Below are 21,865 nucleotides of genomic sequence, written 5' to 3'. Positions count from 1 at the left end.
TGGATGGCGCTTCTGATCTCTTCGCTGTGCAGGAACCCTTATCCATTACATTGTGAGGAGCCGACTGAAACCCCTAATGTGGCTGAGTACATGAGTTTCAGTTTCTGAACAGATTTGTTTTTTTGAACTGGTGCTTCACTATATCGTTTGACTCACTTGATTACTACATCTGTGGACAAGATCCTCTCTAATGAAGTTTTAATGGTATATTTTACTTACTATAGTTGAATAAATGAACGACTTGGTATTTATCAACTCTTCAATACAGAAGAACCTTTCATTAAACAGAAATACATTCATAGACCTTAGGAACTCCCAAATTCATAGGTACACTTTTGGTATATAGTTTACACAGTTGTCTCTCCTGTAACCTGGAGATAAAGTACCTGCCAATGGGCTGGTTCTGAGGATTAGATGAGGTTGTGTGTTAGACCAGAGCCACCAGCCGCCTAGAGGTCCAGGGGCAGGCAGCAGCTCAGGAGCTCTGACCAGACAAGAGACGCCAGTGTCGAGAGTCACATGGGCGAAGGGCAAGCAGGCGAATAGAACATCCCTCTTGCCCTGAAGGAGCTTGTAGTCTTGTAGGGGAATTAAGTAAGTCTACTTCTATATAAAGCAGAATTTTATGAAACTGGGGTAAGGAAGGATTGAGAAGGGAGCCCTGCGTGAGTGGTTGAAAGTGAATCAAACTTAGAGCTTCCGTGCTTATATTTTTAGCATGAGAATACAATGTTTAGCTGAAAGGTGTTTATGTCTCAAATTTTAAAAAAAGGTTGCTTGGGGCTGGCCCAGTGGTGCAGTAGTTAAGTTTGCACGTTCAACTTCAGCAGCCCAGGGTTTGTGGGTTCAGATCCCAGGCATGGACCTGTGCACCGCTTAGCAAGCCAGGCTGTGGTTGGCATCCCACATATAAAGTAGAGGAAGATGGGCACGGATGTTAGCTCAGGGCCAGTCTTCCTCAGCAAAAAGGAGGATTGGTGGCAGATGTTAGCTCGGGGCTAATCTGCCTCAAAAAAAAAAAACGGGTTGCTTCATGTACTTGCTTAAAATTTCTTCCTTGACCTAGAACTTTTTATAGTATCAAAATAGAAAATATACTTTTATAAGTTAGCAATTTTTTATATAACTCTCATGCACTGCATATGTTTATAAATTTAAGGCTTGTGATTTTTGCCATCATCTCATCTCTGGCTGTATGAATTTTGTTTGTCCAGGCCTACGGGAGAGCCTGGTCTTAGTATCTGGAAAGCAGAGCTGTTCTCTATACCTATTATATAGAGAGAGCAGGTGAATGCTTAACTAAAAGAAAAAAATTCTTTTGCCGACTAGTTCATAAAGTCTCTAAGTAACTAACATTTTTCTATAAACTCTAATTGATTTACATGAAAATTTCCTTAGACTAGAAAACTGCATGCAATTTTGCTTTCTACTAGTTGAAAAATAGTAATATGCCTGTATTGTTTTGGTGGCTGTTTTTTTTTTTTTTTAATCTTCTGAACGTCATCCTTGTAAATGCTAGCTAAATCTTTTACAAATGTCCTTGCCCTAGTGTGGAAGAGGCCTTTTGTGTTAGGACATTTCCCTGCCCCAAATGAAGGAACTAGAAAACTTAATAGGAACTTTGGTATATTTAAATTTCCTGGTTTGTTTGTTTTGTCTTGTTAATGAGACATACCTAAAGCTCAGATGGACCACAGATGCTGATGCTGAGAGTTGGAAAAGAGCTTTTCCTAATTAAAAGCAAAACAAAACAAAAACCCCACAATGCTTATATTTGCTTGGTGTTTATTTTTTCTTTTCCCTAGTAGTTTTTGTTCCTTAAATATGATTCTTTTTCAAAAGGTGGTATCACATAATAGTTCTATTCATCTTTAAAAAACTAAAGTATATTACTTCTTATATAAAGTTTAAAAATACAGATAGTACGCTGAGGTATATAATGAAAAACACCAGTGTCTCCCTCACTGCTGCCTGCTGCTTCCAGAAGCAACTTTTTTGAACTCTTCTACTTGTTTCTTGTGGAATTTAACTCCACGTTTGCGTGCTTTTTCTTCTGTAGCTTGGTTTTCAATTTTAAAAATTCTCTTTGGATTTCCTACTGTGCAAGATGAGGATTCTTATATAATCCTCATGTACGTTTCCTTCTATCCTCCCAATATAATTGTATCATTTTTTATTTTCTCAATGTTCACTGTTTATATTTTCATGAGTAAATATTATTCAAAACCAAGCGTGTGCATTGATTTTATTTCTTCACCAATTCAAATTTTTGTTTTCTCCAGAGTTGTTTTGTTGGCTTACGTTTCTCAGTGTCGATCACAAATGTAGGCCCCCAATTTCTGACAGATCTACAAAACTCAGTGCAGTCAGCACCTCACCTGAATCCCGTTAATTCCTCACCTGTGTCAGCTCCCGTTTCCTAGACCTTTCTGTCTCTGTATCCTTCCTCATTTTGCTGGGTACATCCTTCTGTCGCTTCTTGAGAAAGGGTTCACAGGAGGTCAATTCTGTGAGACTACATATCTGGAAATTTCTTTATTCTAGCCTCATACTAAATGATAGACTGGCTATAAAATGCTAAAATTCCTTTAGAATTTTGAATTGTTACTTTTGAGAAATTTTTTTTTCCCCAAAGATTGGCACCTGGGCTAACATCTGTTGCCAATGTTCTTTTTTTTTTCTTCTTCTTCTCCCGAAAGCCCCCCGGTACATAGTTGTGTATTCTAGTTGCCGGTGCTTCTGGCTCTGCTATGTGGGACACCCCCTCGGCATGGCCTGATGAGCAGTGCCATGTCTGCACCCAGGATCCGAACCAGCGAAACCCTGGGCTGCCAAAGCAGAGCAGGCAAACTTAACCACTCGGCCATGGGGCCGGCCACAAGAAATTGTTTTTTTTGAGAAGTTCCAAGCTTTGTAATTTCTGCGTTTCTCTGTCCCTCTCCTTCCCCCTCTTTCTATACTTTCCCCTTTTCCCAATTTTTTTTTATAGCACCTTTGCTTTATCTCTTTAAAGTCTCACCTCTTCCTTTCCCGTCTCTTGGTGAAGTGCTTTCATTTGTGATTTGCAGTTTCAGTCCTGGACCATTCAGGGTCAGGGAGTGACTGGAGCACCTGGGAAATGCCCTCCTCACCTTGGTTCACTGGTCTTGTTTTGTATGCTCACACCTGGCTAGCAGGCAGCTATGTCACCAGTCTCTGCACATCAGAAGGGCATTAAAAACTCCCACAGACTGTAGGGGGTGCTTCTCAGGCCTGGCGAGGCTTCACCCCACAAGCAGAATCGCCTGCAGCTGTGTGTCCTTCTGACCAGTTCAGGCGGTGGCCAGCTCTGGGGTGCTGTACCTCTGATTGAGAGTGTGCTGTGTGTCCTGCCTGTGTAGCCATGCCCGCATGGCGATTTCTAAAATCTTTGCCCTTCAACCGCAGAGCCTTTAACATTGTTGGCATCTTTCTGTTGCTCCTGCCTTTGATGGAGTCCACAACCGTGCAGGTATCGCTCCATTTTTGTGCTGGGCGCTTGGTGGAAACTTTCAATTTGGAAAATCGTGTGTTTGACTTAGGGAAATTTTCTTGTAGTTGTCCTGTTTCTTTGACATACCTCCACCAATGTGGGCTTCTGTTTTGAGCACTTCCTTATTTTCTGGTCCTCTTTTTTTTCTCCATCCATTTTTCGTCTTTCAAAAACTTGATCTCTTTCATTTCCTTTAACTGTTCTCTTTGTGAGTTACCCCTTTTACATTTCTCTACTGTTAATGTTAGTGAGTATATTAGTTTGCTCAGGCTGCTGTAACAAAGTACCACAAACTTGGTGGCTTAAGCAATGGGAATGTATTGTCTCACAGTTCTGGAGATTAAAGTCTGAGATTCAGGTGTCAGCAGTTGGTTCCATCTGGGGCTATGAGGGAGAACCTGTCCAGGCCTCTCTCCTGGCTTCTGGTGGTGGGCTGGCAGTCTTACCCTTGCTTGGCTTGTAGACGCAGCACCCTGATCTCTGCCTTCACGTTCACATGGCGTTCTCCCTGTGTGTGTGTGTCATCTCTTTGTCCAAATTTTCCCTTTTTATAAGGAAACCAGTCATGTTGATTTAAGGCCCACCCTAATGACCTCATGTTAACTTGATTACATCTGTAAAGATCTTTTTTTCCAAATAAAGTCACGTTCTGAGGAATTGAGGGTTAGAATGTCACCTTACCATTTTGGGGGACCATAGTTCAGTCATAACAGTGAGTTTCAAGGGGGAATAAAGATAAAGTGTGTGACACCCTCTGTGTTTAACAGAATGTCTAGTTATTGTAATATTTTTAAAGATGCTTTTAGTCACCTCTGTCTTCACTGAAGATCAGAAAGCAACTCTTAGGAAGTAATTTTTAGATTACAGCTGGAGATTTTTGTTCAGACTTGTGTGACTACTAAAATTTCTGCTGGTTTCCTGAATGTTTAAGATCAGTGTCTGAGTCACCTCATTTTCTGTTCTTGCTTTGTTTCTAAAGTAACTTGAAGGTTGGCAAAAGGACTAAAGAAAGAACAGCGGTGGTGTCTTGTGAGAAAGTAAATCCTAGCTGTATCATGGCATGGTTCCCTGAACATCATCAGCCAGGTTCCCATGCTCCGTCTTCTGTGTTAATTATCCTCTATTTCTTTTTCAGATATGAGCCTTCGTGGAGTTTAAGTTCTCATACATTTTCTTGTTTTTGGATCCCCAGTCCCTTTACTTAAAGTTGTCCGCTCCTGTCCTGCCTCTCTTACTCTCTGGCAGCGTCACCCTCTTTAATTTACGTCATAATTGTTATCCTAGTCGAGAATTTTATTTTTCATTTGTTGTCTCTCTCCCTCTGTTGGAATCTAAGCACTATGAGGACAGGTACCTCTTCATCCAAGTTCACTGCTTGATCCCAGCTTTCAGAATAGAATAGTGCCTGGTACATCAGAGTAGACACTGCTTTTGAACAGATCAGTGAGTGAACCAGGTTTTATTCTCCGGCCTTCCAAATGTTGCTTCACTGACTTACTGATGCTCATGGGAGTTCTCTTTTGTTGAAGTAGAGTGTGCGGGTCAGCTTGTAATAACACACTTGTGCAGCCTTACCTTGTGTTTGCTTTGCAAAGCTACATAAAACTAGGACACAACTCAAACTGGGGTGATGGGTGGCACTGAAAGCGGCAGTGCACTTGGTGACAGTCGCTGTCTCCACAGCTTCTCCCTTTATCCACCCCAATGTTCTCCCAGAGCTGGGAAAGGGAGGTCTGCCTCCTAACGGTTCTGAAAATTCCCCTGGGGTCCCAGTGGGCACTGCGCAAAATAAAGCAGCGCATGAATTCGAGCTTATTTTAATTGGCGTTAGTGGAAGACTCTCACCCGTCTCCACAGCCTCTCCCCGCTTTCCCAGGACCCTCTGCAGACACCGGCATGGGGTGCCTGGAGTTGGGAGCAGGATCTCTGCATGGCTGCACAGGAGTTCACATCCCTGCTTCTCAGCCTCGTGGTCACCAGGTTCTATTTAACTGAGACAGGTAGACCCAGGCAGTTCCAAAGAGAAGAGTGGAGAAGTGGTGAATCTGTGCTTACTGATCGAAAAGACTTCCCTCTGGGAAACTGGGAGACTGCATTCCTGAGAGTTAAATGCAAGAGAGATTGTAGGTGTTTGAAAAAACTGTGTGTGTCATGGAAACTGAGGAATTCTCCTGGTCACTTTTATGACATCAGTTAAGTAAACTGATGGATAGTCCTTGTTTTTTTCCTCTTGTATCTTTTTGTTTAATTGGTGTTCTACTAGTAATCAGGGAAGATCTTTCTCTCTACCTACAGGAGTCATTAAAAGATGATTGACGCAGTATGTGAGGTTGGTGAAATTGTTAATGCAGCAGAAGTCACCTTCTAACTAGAATTGTGGCATTGTCTTGGTTTCATCATAGCACACTAGAGGGTTACAAACACAGTGGCTTGGCATTCTTTTGATGTCCTGAAGGTGATTGCTGTAGCTTTGATCTCACTAATATTCCTTTGAATTTCAGTTAGTTTAGAAAAATACGTGCCTTCAAAAATGGAGTGTACAGATTCATGAAGTGTTGAAGCTGACAGCTCTTATGCAAAAGTTTACAGCCAGCTTTGGAGTTCCTAGAAGGTTTAGAGAACTTGATGTCGGTGACAAAGTCTCTCTAAAACCTCATGATGCTTTCTGTGTGTGGTAAGGAGGAGTGGGGAATGGAGTGTGGTTCTGTTGTTTGGGATATGTATATGATATTTGATAGATAGTTATATACCATACGTATTGTCTTGGAATGTGAGCAAATAGTCATTTCCTTCCTGCAGCCTCACAGTGCCTATTGAGATGGGGGTGATGGATGATGATAATTAATGGACAGTTTTCAGGATGAAAAATATTACTGTTTAACAGATGAGACACATTATTTAGTAAGTCTAAAGTTTACCCTTAGGATCTAATAACCTCAAGTTCTTCAGTTTTGCTGTCATTACAGATGGATAATAAGGAGGCTGTGATGCTGCACCCCTCCTCACCCCAGAAAGAATGATATGGATCATATGGATAATAAGTACTGTTTGTACTCCTATAAAAAAAATGTAACTGTAAGGGAATATGACTAAAAACTTATGCTTTCAGCGGCTGGCCCTGTGGCATAGAGCTTAAGTTCGCACTCTCTGCTTCAGGGCCCGGAGTTTCGCTGGTTCGGATCCTGGGCACAGACCTAGTGCCACTCATTAAATCATGCTGTGGTGGCATCCCACATAAAACAGAGGAAGATAGGCACAGATGTGAGCTCAACGACAATCTTCCTCAAGCGAAAAGAGGAAGATTGGGGCCAGCCCTGTGACCAAGTGACTAAGTTCTTGTGCTCCGCTTCAGCAGCCCAGGATTTTGCTGGTTCAGATCCTGGGCGAGGACCTAGCACCGCTCATCAAGCCATGCTGAGATGGTGTTCCCACATGCCACTACTAGAAGGACTTATAGCTAGAACATACAACTATGTACTGGGGGGCTTTGGGGAGAAGAAGCAAAAAAAAGGAAGATTGACAACAGATTAGCTCAGGGCCAGTCTTCCTCAAAAAAAAAGTTAATTATAAAAGCCCAAAAAACTTATGCATTCTAGTGTACATTGCCCACTGTAGTGGCAATATATGCATTTTAATGATACTGTCATTTTTGAAAACATTTTGACATGCCCGTTCCATTTTTAAATTGCTTTCAGAGTCTCAAAATATATCATTTTATGCTCAGTAGTGGAAGATCTTTATCCTTAAAGATAGATTAGGCTTTTGGAAATAGGCAGAAGTCATTCAGAGCAACATCTGGTGGATCATGTATGACAAAGAGATGAATCATGTCTATTTTTGTATTGTTTGTGTTGTGACCATATAGTAATGATACTGATGTTTATCCTGTGTAGCACCTAAATTTAATTTAAAGACAGTTCTTTCAGAAAAAAAGTACTAACAACATCCTAGACAGTGGCATATCAATGGACTTGGTTTATTGTAGCCTTCAGAGGTCATTAATTTAAAAGACATTTGTGAGACCCCAGCCAGAACAGTCATATAAATACAGGGCCACATACCATCTGTCTAAACCAGTGGTTCCCAATTGGAGGAAATTTTGTGCCCAGGGGGCACTCAGAAATGACTGGAGACATTTTTGATTGTCACCACTGGGAAGGATGAAGCTGGCATCTCGAGGTGGGAGGCTGTCATGCTACCCCCCTCCTTGCCCCAGAAAGAATGATATGACCCCAATGTCACTATGCCAAGGCTGAGAAGGTTTGTTCTAAACTATTAACGGGGTCCAGTCACCCCCATGGCTTGGCCAGGATTGCCCCCAGTGGCCTTTTCCCAGCAGTGTCCTGTCCGGAGAGCCTGAGCATAGCACGGATCTGCTAGGGGAGCACAGGGTGCAGGTCTGGGGGCACTTTGGCTTGTGCTTCCCTCCTGTGCCCTTAGCTAAATTAATTGTTTTCACAAAACATCCCTAGGGTCTGAAAAGAAGAAACACAAGCACTGTCATTGTGTTTTGGGTTTGTGATATACAGGGTCTGCTAAAGGCTGCACTGGTGCCTGGCCTATAGTAGGCCTGTAGTATGCTATGGCATATAGTAGGCGCTGGCAAATGTTTGTTAAATGAACGTTTCCATAGCATTGTCCTTCCGGAATGAACAATCGGCATGCATTTATATTCATTCTATACTATTTCATTTTAAGAGTTGTTATATGATGTGTAAGACTAGATTGAGCGTGTTTTTATCTACTTTGACTGGGAAGTAATTTAATTTTCCAGTACCTGTGTGTTCTCATCTTTCAAACAGCAATTTAGATTGGAATCAGGGGTTCTTTCCTTGGGGTCCACATTATCAGTCATAGAGGAGTTCCTGCAGCTCCTCAAACAACAGAATTACATGCGTGGTTGTGTGGGTCAAAACGTATACTGCTGGTGTGCACGTTTTCTGTAAAGAGGGTATATTTGAGAGCTTAGTTGGGTTCTCAAAAATGAGAATGACACAGACTCTCATTGGACTATATATTCTCTAAGGTTACTTCTAGGTCTGTTTAGAAGCTTAGTTTAGGAATTTGAGGTCAGAAGTGGATTTGTTTTGGTCTAATGTAACTGTTTTGACTTGGGGGAAGCTCTCTGTTGTGCGTAGATAAACATAAAATGAAATTTACACATTATATTCTGTTGAAGGGTCATTGCTTTAGGATCACCATGCTCATGTTGAAAACCAGGTTGTAGGAAATACTTAATTGCTTTCTTTTTAGTAGAGCCAAATGCTCAGAAAACTTTAGTTAATGTCTTATTGTTTTATCTAGAGGCACGTAGAAATTATCTAGAAATTCATTTTTTAGACGAGAAAATTGAGGCCTAGTGGATATACAGTGACTTAGCTAGTTAGTAACAGTGTAGGAATAGAAGACAGTGATATTTATAGTTAACAATAAATATATTCTCATTTCTAGCTTTGGGCTAGACATTGCCCATTGAAGCAAGTATTGAGATTGCTTCAAGTTTCAATTACGGTTTCAGTGCATTTTTTTGGTGTGGTAAAACACATAAAATTTGCTATTTTAACTGTTTTGAAGTATACAATTTAGTGGCATTAATTACATTTGCAGTGTTATACAACCATCACTACTATCTGCAAAATTTCTCGCCACCCAAACAGAAACTCTGACCATTAATTCCCATCCCCCTCCCCAGCCCCTAGTAACCTCTAATCTTCCTGTCTCTAAGAATTTGCCTAGTGTAGATATTTCATTTAAGTAGAATCATACAATATTAGTCTTTTTATATCTGGCTAGTTTCATTTAATATAACATTTTTAAAGTTCACCTATGTTGTGGCTTATATCAGAACTTCATTCCTTTTTATGGCTTTATAATATTCCATTGTGTGTCTATACTACATTTAGTTTATCCATTTGTCTGTCTGTTGATGGACCTTTGGATTGTTTCCACCTTTTGGCTGTTGTGAATAATACTGTCATGAACGTTGGTGTACAAGTATCTTTTGATTCCCTGTTTTCAGTTCTTTTGGATATGCATCTAGGAATGGAATTGCCGGATCAAAGGGTAATTCTGTGTTTAGCTTTTTTGAGGAACTGCCAAACTGCTTTCCACAGTGGCTGCGCTATTTTATATTCTCACCAGGTTTCAATTGCACAAAAATTTCCATTTTTCTACATCCTCACCAACACTTATTTTCCTTTTCTTTTGTATTGTAGCCATCCTGGCGGATCTAAAGTGGTATCTCACCATCGTTTTGATTTTTTTTCCCTAAAGATTAATGATGTTGAATATCTTTTCATGTACTTATTGGTCATGGGCCTTTTGCCTCTATTTTAACTGGGTTGTCTTTTTGTTGTTGAATTGTAGGAGTTTGTTATATATTCTGGGTATTAAATTCCTATTAGATATATGATTTGCAAATATTTTCTCCCATTCTGTAGGTTGTCTTTCCACTTTCTTGATGATGCCCTTTGATGTGAAAAGAAGTTTTTAATTTTGATGAGATCTAATTTACTTTTTTCTCTTGTTACTCACGCTTCTGGTGTCATATCTAAGAATCATTTGTCAAATCCAAGATCATAGAGATTTATTCCTATGTTTTCTTCTAAGAGTTTTATGACTGTAGCTCTTATATTTAGGTCCTTGATCCATTTTGAGTTGATTTTTTTATATGTAGCGGTCCAGCTTCATTCTTCGGTATCCGAAAATCCAGTTGTCTCAGCACCGTCTGTTGAAGAGACTATTCTTTGCCCATTGAATGGACTTGGCACCCTGGTCAAAAATCAGTTGGCTATAGATGTTTGGGTTTGTTTCTGGACTTTCAATTCTGTTCCGTTGGTCTGTATGTATCTTTATTGCCAATACCACACTGTTTTCATTATTGTAGCTTTGTAATGGATTTTCAAGTCAGGAAATTTGTTCTTTCTTCTTTTTTCAAGATTATTTTTGCCCCTTACAATTCCATATAAATTTGAGGCTTGACTTTCCATTTCTGCAAAAAAAGGCTGTTTGGATTTTGAGAGGGATTGCATTGAATCTGTAGATTATTTTGGGTACTATTGACATCTTAACAATATTAAGTCTTCATATCTGTGAACATGGGATGTCTCTCTCTTTCCTTAGATCGTTTTAAATTTCAGCAATGTTTTGTAATTTTAAATATGCAAGTTTTCACTTCTTTGGTTAAATTTATTCCTAGATATTTTATTCCTTTAGATTCCCTTTATAATATTTGCAATTTTAAAAATACCTAGCACGTTACATCTGAGTTCCAACTTAAGTACCAAGTCCTAGAAGATACTGTGGAAGACATCTTGAGGTTTGCAACTGGGTGGATTAGGGCTTGAACCTGGCTTTAACACTTCTAAAAATTAGCTGGTGATCTTGGATATAGCACATAATCTCTGTGAGCCTCTGTGTCTTCATCTGTAAAATATAAGGATAAAGCAAATCTTTCACAGAAGTTTTTTAGATCAGAGATAATATATGCAAAGGACTCCAGGGTGTGATTTGTGTGATTCAGAGTTAAGTACTGGATAAATAATGCTAGGCTGCCAGTAATGTGTTTTCTTCTATGGTTTCAATATAAATATTGGCTTACCATACCATTTCTCATGAACGTTTAGCTTAAGTCACCTTTGTTTGCTTATTCTTCTTCACATCCAGAAGTTTTGTGATTAAAGTATACATGAAAAACTTGAGTAAAATTGGGGGCTGGCATAGTGATTAAGTTTGTGTGCTTCGCTTCAGTGGCCCAGGGTTCATGGGTTCAGATCCCAGGCGCCGACCTACATACCGCTCATCAAGCCATGCTGTGGCGGCATCCCACATGTAAAATAGAGGAAGATTGGCACAGATGTTAGTTCAGCAACAATCTTCCTCACCAAATAAATCAATAAATAAGTTGAGTAAAATTGATTTGTTGCAAAGGCTAATGATTTTTTGACAAACTAGATATCCTGTTCCTCCGAGAGCCTTATAAAGTATGTTGAGTCTGGAAGAAAAATAAATTTTAATAAAATGTCACACTTATTCTGCATTTCAGTGATGCTGTGTCCTTGGAAGAGGAGAACTTTTCTTCCAGTGTTGCTGCTTTCAAATACCTCTTTGCTTTCTTGGATCCTTTATGTGTCCCTACATTGCAAGGTTAAATTATAGACATTACAAGCATTTAACTTCTAAGAATACCAAAGCTGACTTAATGCTTTACCCTCAATGGAGAATGCAGCTACGCCTGCCACCTTAGAATTGCATTCATCGTTGTGTAATATAGCTGTTGTCATGTATAAATCTGGGTACCAATGCTAGAATTTTTCTCTTTTTCTTATATGTCTTAGGAGAACTTTAGATTGAAGTAGGCAGATTCAACTTTTGAAAGGCAATAATCTAAGATTCTGATTATTTTCATTTTAATTTAAATTTCAACAGTTAAATAAAATCTGCCACATTGTAAAAGTAAGTTCCTTAAGTTATCATTTTCAAAGGAATGTATTTTTGCTGCTCACTGTCTGAGCACAAATGAACCTGCCTACAAGAATATGAAATGCTGCATATTCTGATGGAGAGGGAAGGGTGATGGGGTTGCATTCAGGTTGAGAAACATGGAAGTTTGAAAAAGAAACAGAAATGGGAGAGCAAGATGACCACAGAAACAAAGCATGGTTGCGCGGTTCCTTGGGGGACCCATTTAATGCCATAAATCAATAATTTATTCTCTCACCCTCTGTCCTGTTAGGATGGCTCTTCCCAGCAGCACATGATGATTCTTAAAACAAGAATCCCAACTGCTGGGGTGGTATTTTCTTTATGCTTGCTGATATGATAGCAGGCAAGTGGTAGATTAAACATCACAGTGAGTTAAAAGCAAAGGCTCTGGAGTCAGACTGACGTTGATTTACGTCCTGGCTTCTGCACGTGGCAGCTGTAAGACGTGAGCAGATTCTCACTGTTGATAGTTATGTATATGGGGGGGTCAATTGTTTATGTCCTTCATACATTTATCTCTTGAGACTCTAGTGTATTTATTGTTTTTTGTATGAATTTATATATGATAGAATTTTTACTTTTTCCTTAAGAAACTACATATCTGAGAGATTATTGCTAAATTCCTGATTTCTAAGTACTTAACATACCTTAGCAGTTCATTTACATAGATGGAGGAAGGGGGCAAGAGGGAGAGTACTAGCTAATTACTACTATCTTTAAAATAAAAAAATTGTAATTGTTTGAAAGAGGTGAAATCACAGCAAGAAAATAATTAAAACGATTGTCACCACTGTTTCAAGTGGTCAGGAAAATCTTTAGTTAGAAATGTGCAGAACCAGCTGTAGAAGGGAAATTCCTCTTGAGTTAATTCCTTAAGTGTTACTGATATCGTCACTTCTTGCTCACCTTCATTTATTATTTGTTGTTTTCTTTGGCAAGTTTTAAGCCATCTCACTTTTTGACTTGGAGTGGAGAATCCCCACACTATGCTTCCTCAGGTAACTTCTTGGCCTCGCTCACTGTTGTGATACACTGATGTGCTCCTGTTGGTTGTGAGTTTATAGCCAAGAATTTGTTTCTGAATAGATTAAAGCACCACACTTTGAACATTATTTACTATTTTAAAGTTTGACAATATGACTTGCATTTCCAAAGGATTTCTTGAGTGTAAGCAAAATGGGGGTGACATAGCCATCGTATAGGAAATTGTTATATACTTAGGGTGTCACCGTGGGGACAGGGCCATTGCCTACTGCTGTTCAGAGGGTGAAATGAGAGAAGAAAAGGCAGACATTTAAACAGAAGCAGTTGTGACTTAATCAGACATGGACATACACCCAGTGAGGCAGATGCCATGGGGGTTCTGAGTGGGCAGAGGATTTCCCACTTGTTTTGGTTTTATTCTGTTCGAAGTGTTCAGAATTTGTGACGCAAATCAGTCCATGATTCTTCTGATCCTTGATTGGGCTGTTTAGCTTTACTCTCTTAATAATCAGATATACTTAACTGCTACAGCCACAACTCTCAGGTTGTCTCTCTGGTCTCAGAATATTGGGTGAAAGCTTCAGGGGGGTGAGGCCTCAGGTTGTCACTCCCAAACTCCTTAAACAGGGATGTATACACAGGATATTCTAGGTCATACGGTAAATGTGATACATTTGCCCTTGAACTTGGTAGAAGAAAACTTTGACCAGTTAGTCATGTTTTTCATATTTAAAAATGGATTTTAAAGATAAAATGTAAGTCTTCAAGAGGATTATCTTTGGGAGAGTCACTTTTAGCTAGGCCTTCTGACCTCAGGACACTCTTCCTGTTTGTCCTTCTGTGTTCCTAGAAAGACGTGTTTGCATTTCATTATTCATCCATTCACAGTGCAAATGAAGTAGTACTAGCTGTCTTGTTTAGTTTGGGGATTGTGTGAGGATGTAAAGAAACACTGTAAGTTGAGTAAACTAGATAGGCGTGATCCAGTAAGCAGTTAAACTACAAATGTATGAGAAACGTCAGAGTGGTATCAAGAGGAATTTTCTCTTGGTTTTGAAGAAAGCATATCAGTCCCTTTTGGATTGTTTTCATAGGTAAACAATGAATTATAAGTAATTCTAGATATGGGAAGAAAAACTTATGCATTAGTATAGATGATAAGAGAACCATCTGGCTCATGGAAATCTGTTTCAGGTGGCTGTGGTTCTTTTGTGTGGGTCTCTTTGTCATGAGTGACCTTGAAAATGCAGAAATGCACTTGATTTAATTCCTCCACTATAGAATAATTATGGTGGAAATTATGAATTCTTTGTAATTGAGGCTTTAAAAAATATTTTCATTATTTTTTGCTAATCAAAGCTTTTTAGTTCTCTCATCTCTTCTTTGGTATTTCAGTAGAAATATGTTGCTATTCCACAGTTTGACCACTTGGGGGAGTAGATTATTTTCGTGTTTTGTGTTAAAATCAGAATATAACTTGTAGCATAAAGGTATTTCTTTTGAACCAGTTTAGCCCAACTTCAAATATGCAAATTTCAGGTTAGGAAGTTTTAAATAAATCCTTACATCTTCTTAAAAAGCCCTTTATAATACCTAGTCTCATATACTTATGTGATTAGTAGTGGAAAAAAACAAAGAAGGTATATATTTTACTAGCATTATCATCAGCTGTGGAATCTGAACAAGATTCTGACTCTCCTGACTAGCATTTTAGCTTTGTTTCCCTAAGCTAGACTTTTTCTTGAAAAATTTAAGTCTTGGAAAAAAGACTTCTAACTTCTACTTGTTTTTGTTTTTTTTAAAGATTATTGAAGATGCTATGCAAAAGTAAAAAGATGTTTTTCTCAATATTTAACCATTTATTCTTAGCCTATAGAGAAAAAGTTTGACTATAGACTAGCATTTTTCTTTAAAAAATCATATGGATGATTAAGAATTGTTGGTTGTGATTTTAGCTCTTACTGATCAAGTCCAAGAAGTGCTCCCACTCAAAGGATGGGCTGGGACCAGAACGTTGGGTACTAGCCTGGGGGTCAGGTGCTCTACAGGTCACCACAGGGGGAAGACAGAGGTGTGCACCCTGTGATGAAATAGATATTTGGAAGATGAGCTCACCCACTGGGTCCATGGTGCATACGTCTTTGCAGTCAGAACATTCTATGAGTCATCCATCCAAACAGTGAAACAATACCAAGACTAGCGGGAAACCAAAGTGGCTGGCCTGGAGCTTGCTTCTTGTGTAAGAGGCATTCCAGGCGAAGGTTGCCTGAACAGAGTTCATGCCCGCCAACCTCTGCCCTCCTGGACCTTGCCGCTCTTCCTCCCTCTTCCCTGTCAACCTCCGTCCCCCTTCCCCTAGCACTTCCTCTTGTGGTCTCAGCCTGGCTTCATGAAGAAACACCAAACCAGCATCAGGTGCCCACTGTTTGCTGACCTCTTTCTGGTCCTCAGTTTCGTCATATTTAAAATGGATAAGGTTTTCTTTTCCCTGTTTCTTCATCCCTCCTTCCACCCTCCTACTTACAGTTCCCCCCTTCTCCTGTCTTACCCCTGCATGTTTTCTCTTCTCTTCCAGGTTTTATTTCCCTTGCTTTTCCTTTTTCTACCCTTCCTCATCTTACATAGTTTCTCTTTAATCGCCTTTCTTGTTCTACTTGCTTCCTCTCTCCTCAACTCACTTCCGTTTCTCCCCACCCTCTCATTTCTTCTTCCATTTTTCCCATGGGCAGCACCCCAATACTGATTTTTTTTTTTACTGCCATCTGATACTGGGGATCTGGAACTGCAGTAGGACATGGAGGAAGAGGCTTAAATTTTTATGCATTGCATAATTAGACCAAAAATAATCGCTTCTCTTTTGAAAGGAGGAATTTGAGTACATGATGTATATTGAATTAGATTATGAATGCCTGTGGGCACTTCCGTGTACTCCAGGCTCATTGATATCTGGTAGTCTGGGCAGCAAGCAGTGTAACATATTGAATGCAAGGTAAATCTTCCCGTATCTAATTTTGGTGAAATTTATTTTCGGTTCTGCCATTTCACATTTTCGTTGTATGTATCTTGGTGGTATATTGCTGTGGTAAACATTACCAACTCCCTCTTACTTGATCACACATTTGGAAATTTTGTCATTTAGTGATGGTTAGAGGTAGAGAAAAAGGTTTAATAATGTGAACATCTCAACTAGCCTCATGGCTGAGTGGTTAAAGTTCCACGTGCTCCACTTCGGCGGCCCAGGTTCAGATTCCAGGTGGGAACCTGCTCTACTCATCAGCCATGCTGTGGAGGCATCCCACATACAAAATAGAGGAAGATTGGCACAAATGTTAGCTCAGAGCTAATCTTCCTCAAGCAAAAAATGAATGAATAAAAGATTATGTGAACATCATTAAATATGTAAGCATCAGCCAGTATATTGTTAATGAATTAACTAAATACTTTCATGGGATGATGAAGAATCCTGTCGTCTTCAGTTCTTCATTAGTAGAACTTTGGCTGAGTGTTCATCCCAACCCCCCCCCCCCACACACACACACACTTCTCTTAAGATTGTCTCAAAACTCTAAAGTAGTGCGATCTGATTGAAATATAATGGGATCCACATATGTAATTTTAAATTTTCTAGTAACATTAAAAGGAAAAGAAAAAAGGAGGTAAATGAATTTTAAGAATATATCTTATTTAACTCAGTATATCCAAAATATTATCATTTCAACATGTAACCTATATATAAAAAATTATGAGAGATTATTTCACACTCTGTTTTCATTCTGTGTGTGTATTTTACGCTTACAGCACATCTCAGTTGGTACCAGCCACATTGCAAATGTAGCCACATGTACATTTAGCCAAATGTAGCCAAATGGCTATTTGTAACGAACAGCATAGTTCTAGACACTGGCCTGAATAAAACAGTGTATTTTAATTAAAAAATAATATATTTTGTATGTGTTAAGTGTGTTTTAGGTTTTAAAAAAATTCACTTGACGTTACTATATGTTGATTTACTGAGTGGAAAGGAAATACCAGGAATGTTTGAATTTTACAATGTTGTGTTGTCATACTATTGAGGTTAAATTGTTCATTATTATATTATTATATAATGTTAATATTATAATAACAATATAACTAATATTAATAATAATTATTATTATAATTTGCTCATTATTTATAGTGCTCAGCAGGCTATCTCCCTTCCACAATAGTGGAAATATATTGGGTCATGCCAATATGACAAACTAAAAAGTTAAGATTACTTCTTCATATGTATAGGTGTTTTTATTTCTACAAACGAGGATCTGATTGATTTAGAGAATCATTAACCCAATCCCTGTCCCGTGTGATAGAAGCTGCAGTGGCCGTCGTGTGATTGGCAGGACCTGTTACCTATCAGTGTAAACACGTGGCACAGCCTGTCCCCTGCCCCTGCTTATCTTCTTCAGGGAGAAGGGGTTGAGGCGTTTTGAGCAAATCTTACTGGTAAAGTTGTGTGTGTATTTTTTTTTTTTTTAAAGAACCATTTCCTTTCAGTTTTAACCATATGACTGTGTCTGCAAACAGTTTGCACTCAGTCTGTCAGCAGAGCAGCTTTCTGTTTTGGTAATTTAATAGTGTACCTTCATCTCTGAAAAAAGACATGGTTGATAAGCTACTTCCAATTTTAAGATGTTTTCCTTAGAGGATGATAGTGGAGATGAGGAGGAGAAGGTTCATGAAGGCTCGTTGAGTAAAAGTGAAGGTGTTTGCCGTGGAAAGGCCCCTGCTGGCATCCTGGTGAGTTACGTGCACCGATGTGTGCTTTGCCTGCTTGCCCAATCTGGATGGTTGGAGAGAAGGCCGGGAGTGGAGGGGGCCTCATGCTCATGCCCTTTCTTAGCAAACTGTAGCATCATAATGGATTTTATCAACTTTTAAAAGTTATGTTCAACAGGCATCTTTGGCTACCTGCTCTCTCTCATTCACACTATGCCATCTTTCTACTTTTTTCTACTTATTATTTAACAAATAATGACTTTCTGCCTAGAAAAGAAAATGAAGTTGCTGCTTTAAACAGAAGTTTTTTAAAAACTGGGTTTCAAACTAAATGTATCTAGTTTCATATTCTCTTTGCATCCAAGTGTAGTAGTTGAGGAATAAAAAACATTTAAAACTTTTATGGTCCTAGCCAGAATTTTTTGAAAACTAAACTAATATTTTGAAACTGGCATTTTATTCTGATATATGACAGAGAAGAGTGACCGCAGGCTTTTTTCTCCTATGATCGCAAACAGATTTTCTAAGCTTGAAATATATGGGGAAAATGCACATTGTCTGAGTTTTTTTAATCTAGCATTTTCTCTCTTCTTACAAGATGTAAAATAAAACAAGTCACATGCACTTAGTATAAGTTCTGGAAGTCTGCATTAAAGAAAACATCAGGGGAATTAAGGACAGTATAACTTAACTCTGCCTATGAAACCTTTTCCTTTAAAAATAATCTGAAGTAAATGCAATGAGATAAAGATTTTTTTTTAGAAAATAGTATGTTTTTATAGAAGTAAGTGTAAAATAAACAACACAAAAATTAGTTTCTAAAATGTGGCTCATAATCAGATTGATTTTAGTTTTATAGTTATAAAAATTTTTGTCACCTTTAAAAATGTTATCACATTTTCGTGCTTTTTGCTTTTGGACCGGTTGGTACAAGTGTCCTCGTTCGGGGTTCTCGGGAACTGATGGAACTGGACATTGTGTGAGTATGAATGGGAGTCGGTGCTAGTGAGAGGCAGTTTAGCTTTGACATTTCCTTTTAATAGTATCGAGTCTGTGCATGCATGGATTCATGCACATTTGTCGTAAAGGTCAGAAGGGAGAGTATTGAACATAGCTGACTCTTAGGAAATACTTAAAAAATTCATTTAATGAGTAGCACTGACACACACACCACCCATCACAGGAAGAAGTTGTTATGCTTCCTACTGCTGGTGTTTTCTAGAGGGAGGTCGCCTGGTGTTCGATTAGGCTGCGTTTTATTAAGTTACCTTTTATGGTGATGTTAGAACATTGAAGTCGCATGGGTCACCTCCCTGCCCCAAGAGAAGCTTGGGTTTTCTGAATGACTTGTGTTCAGGACCCCGGATTTGATATCTGCTTAATAAGCCGTGCTGATTATATACAAGTTAGACTTTATAACCTGGGGGTGAATGTGGCAAGGGAGAATCCTGGTTTTCAGGGTCCAGGCAAACCTTGTTGGAAGGTGAAAGTCTCATTTTAAAGGAGATGATTTTATGTATTTGGACCGTAAATGTATAAATCTCATAATGTAACAAACCATCAAAAGACTTCTGTGCTTTGTTAGAAATTGGGAATTTTTGAAAAATTACGTTTCCATAATTTTTAAGCAAGTGAAGATAGTTCCTTTATTTGGTAAGGAAGAGGCTAAACTATTTCATGTTCAAATACCTTGAAGTTCCAAAATAATCTGCTGGCCTTGTTTACCCCTCCCCCCTTATTTTAAATTACTTTGATTACATTTTTTAAATTAGGGCAGAATGTACTGCAAGAGTTCTTAGCCAAACTTGTAATCCTAAGAAATGCTTCTAGAAGCAAGTCTTTCTGTGGTTTAGAGCTGGAAGGGACTTCAGAGGGCATCTGGCCATTCTTACTAGAGATGAGACCCATCCACAAGGGTTGTGACCTGTTCCTGGGGCAGAAGTGAGCCTTGACCTTGGTCTTCACATCCTCACGAGCAGGAGGGGACTCCAGGAAGCCCTGAGGGCAGTGCTTCTCCATCCTTGTCCCTCTATGCTCTTTGTCACAGGACCTGGGCACCTGTGCAGTTGAGACCAAAAAGCTCTTTTTTCAGAGAGAATTTTGTGTATTTATATTATTTACAGCAAGATGTAGTGACATAAACAGTGGTAGAAGATAGCAAGTCACCCTGTAGGCGGGGCGTGTGGCTTGGGGCACAGTGCCTTGTATGAGATAGGAAATCCTCTGTGAGGGGTGGAGGAGCCTCCCTCCCCGCCCCCACCCCCCTTAGCACATTTGTCTTTGCTCCCTGCTGCCCAAATCCTACAGCAGCGCTAGGTGACTGGGCCCCAAACCAAACGTTTTCCTCCACTCCAACAAGGACTGTGTTCACAAAACTGATTATTTAGTTGTAAAGAATTTCCTTTCCTCACAGAAATGTAGAGATGTTGTTAGGCAGTTTGAAGGAGTACATTCTCTGAAAATCTTGATGTTTTTCACAACTTGTTTGCCTCTTTTAATCCTGACGTCACAGATGAGGTCAGGAATTTGGGGGGAAGTAGCTTAGAGGCTGTGGCCAGAAATATGTCTAGGCTGTTTGAAAATTATTTATTATCCATTTTTGTATTTATGCCGCCATCTGTTTTCAGAAAGGAAGGTCTTAGAGATGGCTTACAGTTAAAACATATGCGTGCATTCGACTGCTCCTCAGTACAGTAGATGCACGACTGAACTGTGAATTCAAAGAAAACAAATTCTCTTCATTCAGCGAATATATGTGCCTCACTGAGTTTGCTAGATGCTCACAAATTTTTTGGTTTGCATTTACTAATATGTCTGAATTATTTGCTGCTCTGAGTTTGTGAGTAACACACCCAGACAGATCCCCAGCAAATGGCTGAATACTACCTCTTTTAGTTTGCCCAGATGCTTGGTCCTGATTACATACTCCCAGTTAGCTAAGCTGATTCACCCAGTTGATTAGGATAAGCCCAGTATTGTAGATCTGATCCAGGTACTGGTCAGTTTTGTGTGTGTAGGAAAAACAAGTCATCATCCCATAACTGTATCTTTAGATGTCTGAAAAAGTGAGGCCTTGGTTCAGTCTAGAGGAATTGGACACAACTCTCTGAAAGGATCTGGATAAAAATTTTACCTCTCTTGGAAAAATACTTATCTTTTTATGCAGTTTGTGTTTTACATTCATATCTTAGGTATTAAGTATTCAAAACAAACCCAATTCTACTGAAGAAAAAATTATAAACACCAATTCTAGAGTAGATAATTTTTGCGTGTGTGTTTTACATTACTACTTATCTAATTAAAGGTAGGGGAAATAATTTTTGTTAAATTTTTTACTATTTTGTGTCTTGTTCTCGAAAAGTATTTCTTTTTTATTTGTCTCTTCTTTGAAGCCTATTGCATAACCTACAATCGTTGTCTGAGCTCTCTTACTTTGCTTAACATGAGACATTTAGGGAAGATATTTTTCAAAGGGTGGAAATACGACATGCTGATCTTATTTTATTAGAGTATCGTTTTTAACTCTGTGATGAAATCATATTTGGAACTTTGTGTGCTCTTGGTGTACCATCTTAACCTTAGCCCATATCTGTGTAGAAAAGACCTTTATCAGAAATTTGCCTAAAGCAAATCATACCCAGGAAAACCTGGAGGGAAATCTCTAGAATGTTATTACATTCTTTGAGACTTATCTGAACTCTACTTGAACTGCAAATAGAGGCTAGCCTCAGTTAGGTCAAGGGGCAGTGCTAAGATAATAAAAGTCATTTGTCATCTTTCTTTTATATTCTAACAAAACATGAGCTCATAACCATTAGAGACTGATACTCTGTCATAAGATTGACATTATGTTTGAAAAGTATTTCCTTCAGGCTAAGTGAGGCAGGACAGCAGGAAGTATACCCTTCAATTCTGTGTACTTAAGTTTTCAAGAGGGGACTGGAGTTGATCCACTTACCTGTGGTCATCAGACATAGCTTGAGAAGCTGACATTTTGGGGTCACTTGGGGGCTTTAAAAAGTACTTTGTACCTGTAGTCTAGGGCGTGGCCTGGTCCACAGGCTTTCTCGGAGCTCCACAGTGATTCTAGTGGCAGCCAAAGATGGTGATTCCCGAGTCTGACTAATCACT

General features: G+C 39.1%; 1 protein-coding gene across 6 annotated transcripts in view; it reads left to right on the top strand.

Annotated features, from left to right (window-relative positions):
* The window catches only part of LPIN2 (lipin 2), a 91,084-nt gene that overhangs the window by 9,250 nt on the left and 59,969 nt on the right, over positions 1-21,865 (top strand). Inside the window, exon 1 of one of the 6 annotated variants that reach the window (XM_008533802.2) lies at positions 17,346-17,755. The exons of the other annotated variants lie outside the window; for them this stretch is intronic. Within the exon in view, the coding sequence (XP_008532024.2) occupies positions 17,648-17,755 (108 nt within the window). The 5' untranslated portion in view covers positions 17,346-17,647. Of the gene's footprint in view, positions 1-17,345; positions 17,756-21,865 lie in introns of those variants that run through there. 6 annotated transcript variants of the gene reach the window in all.

This window comes from Equus przewalskii, chromosome 7 (genome assembly GCF_037783145.1).
Source record: "Equus przewalskii isolate Varuska chromosome 7, EquPr2, whole genome shotgun sequence".
In the NCBI taxonomy this organism is placed as follows: domain Eukaryota; kingdom Metazoa; phylum Chordata; class Mammalia; order Perissodactyla; family Equidae; genus Equus; species Equus przewalskii.
Note: the sequence above shows the minus strand (reverse complement) of the source record. Positions and strands in the feature narration are given on the sequence as shown.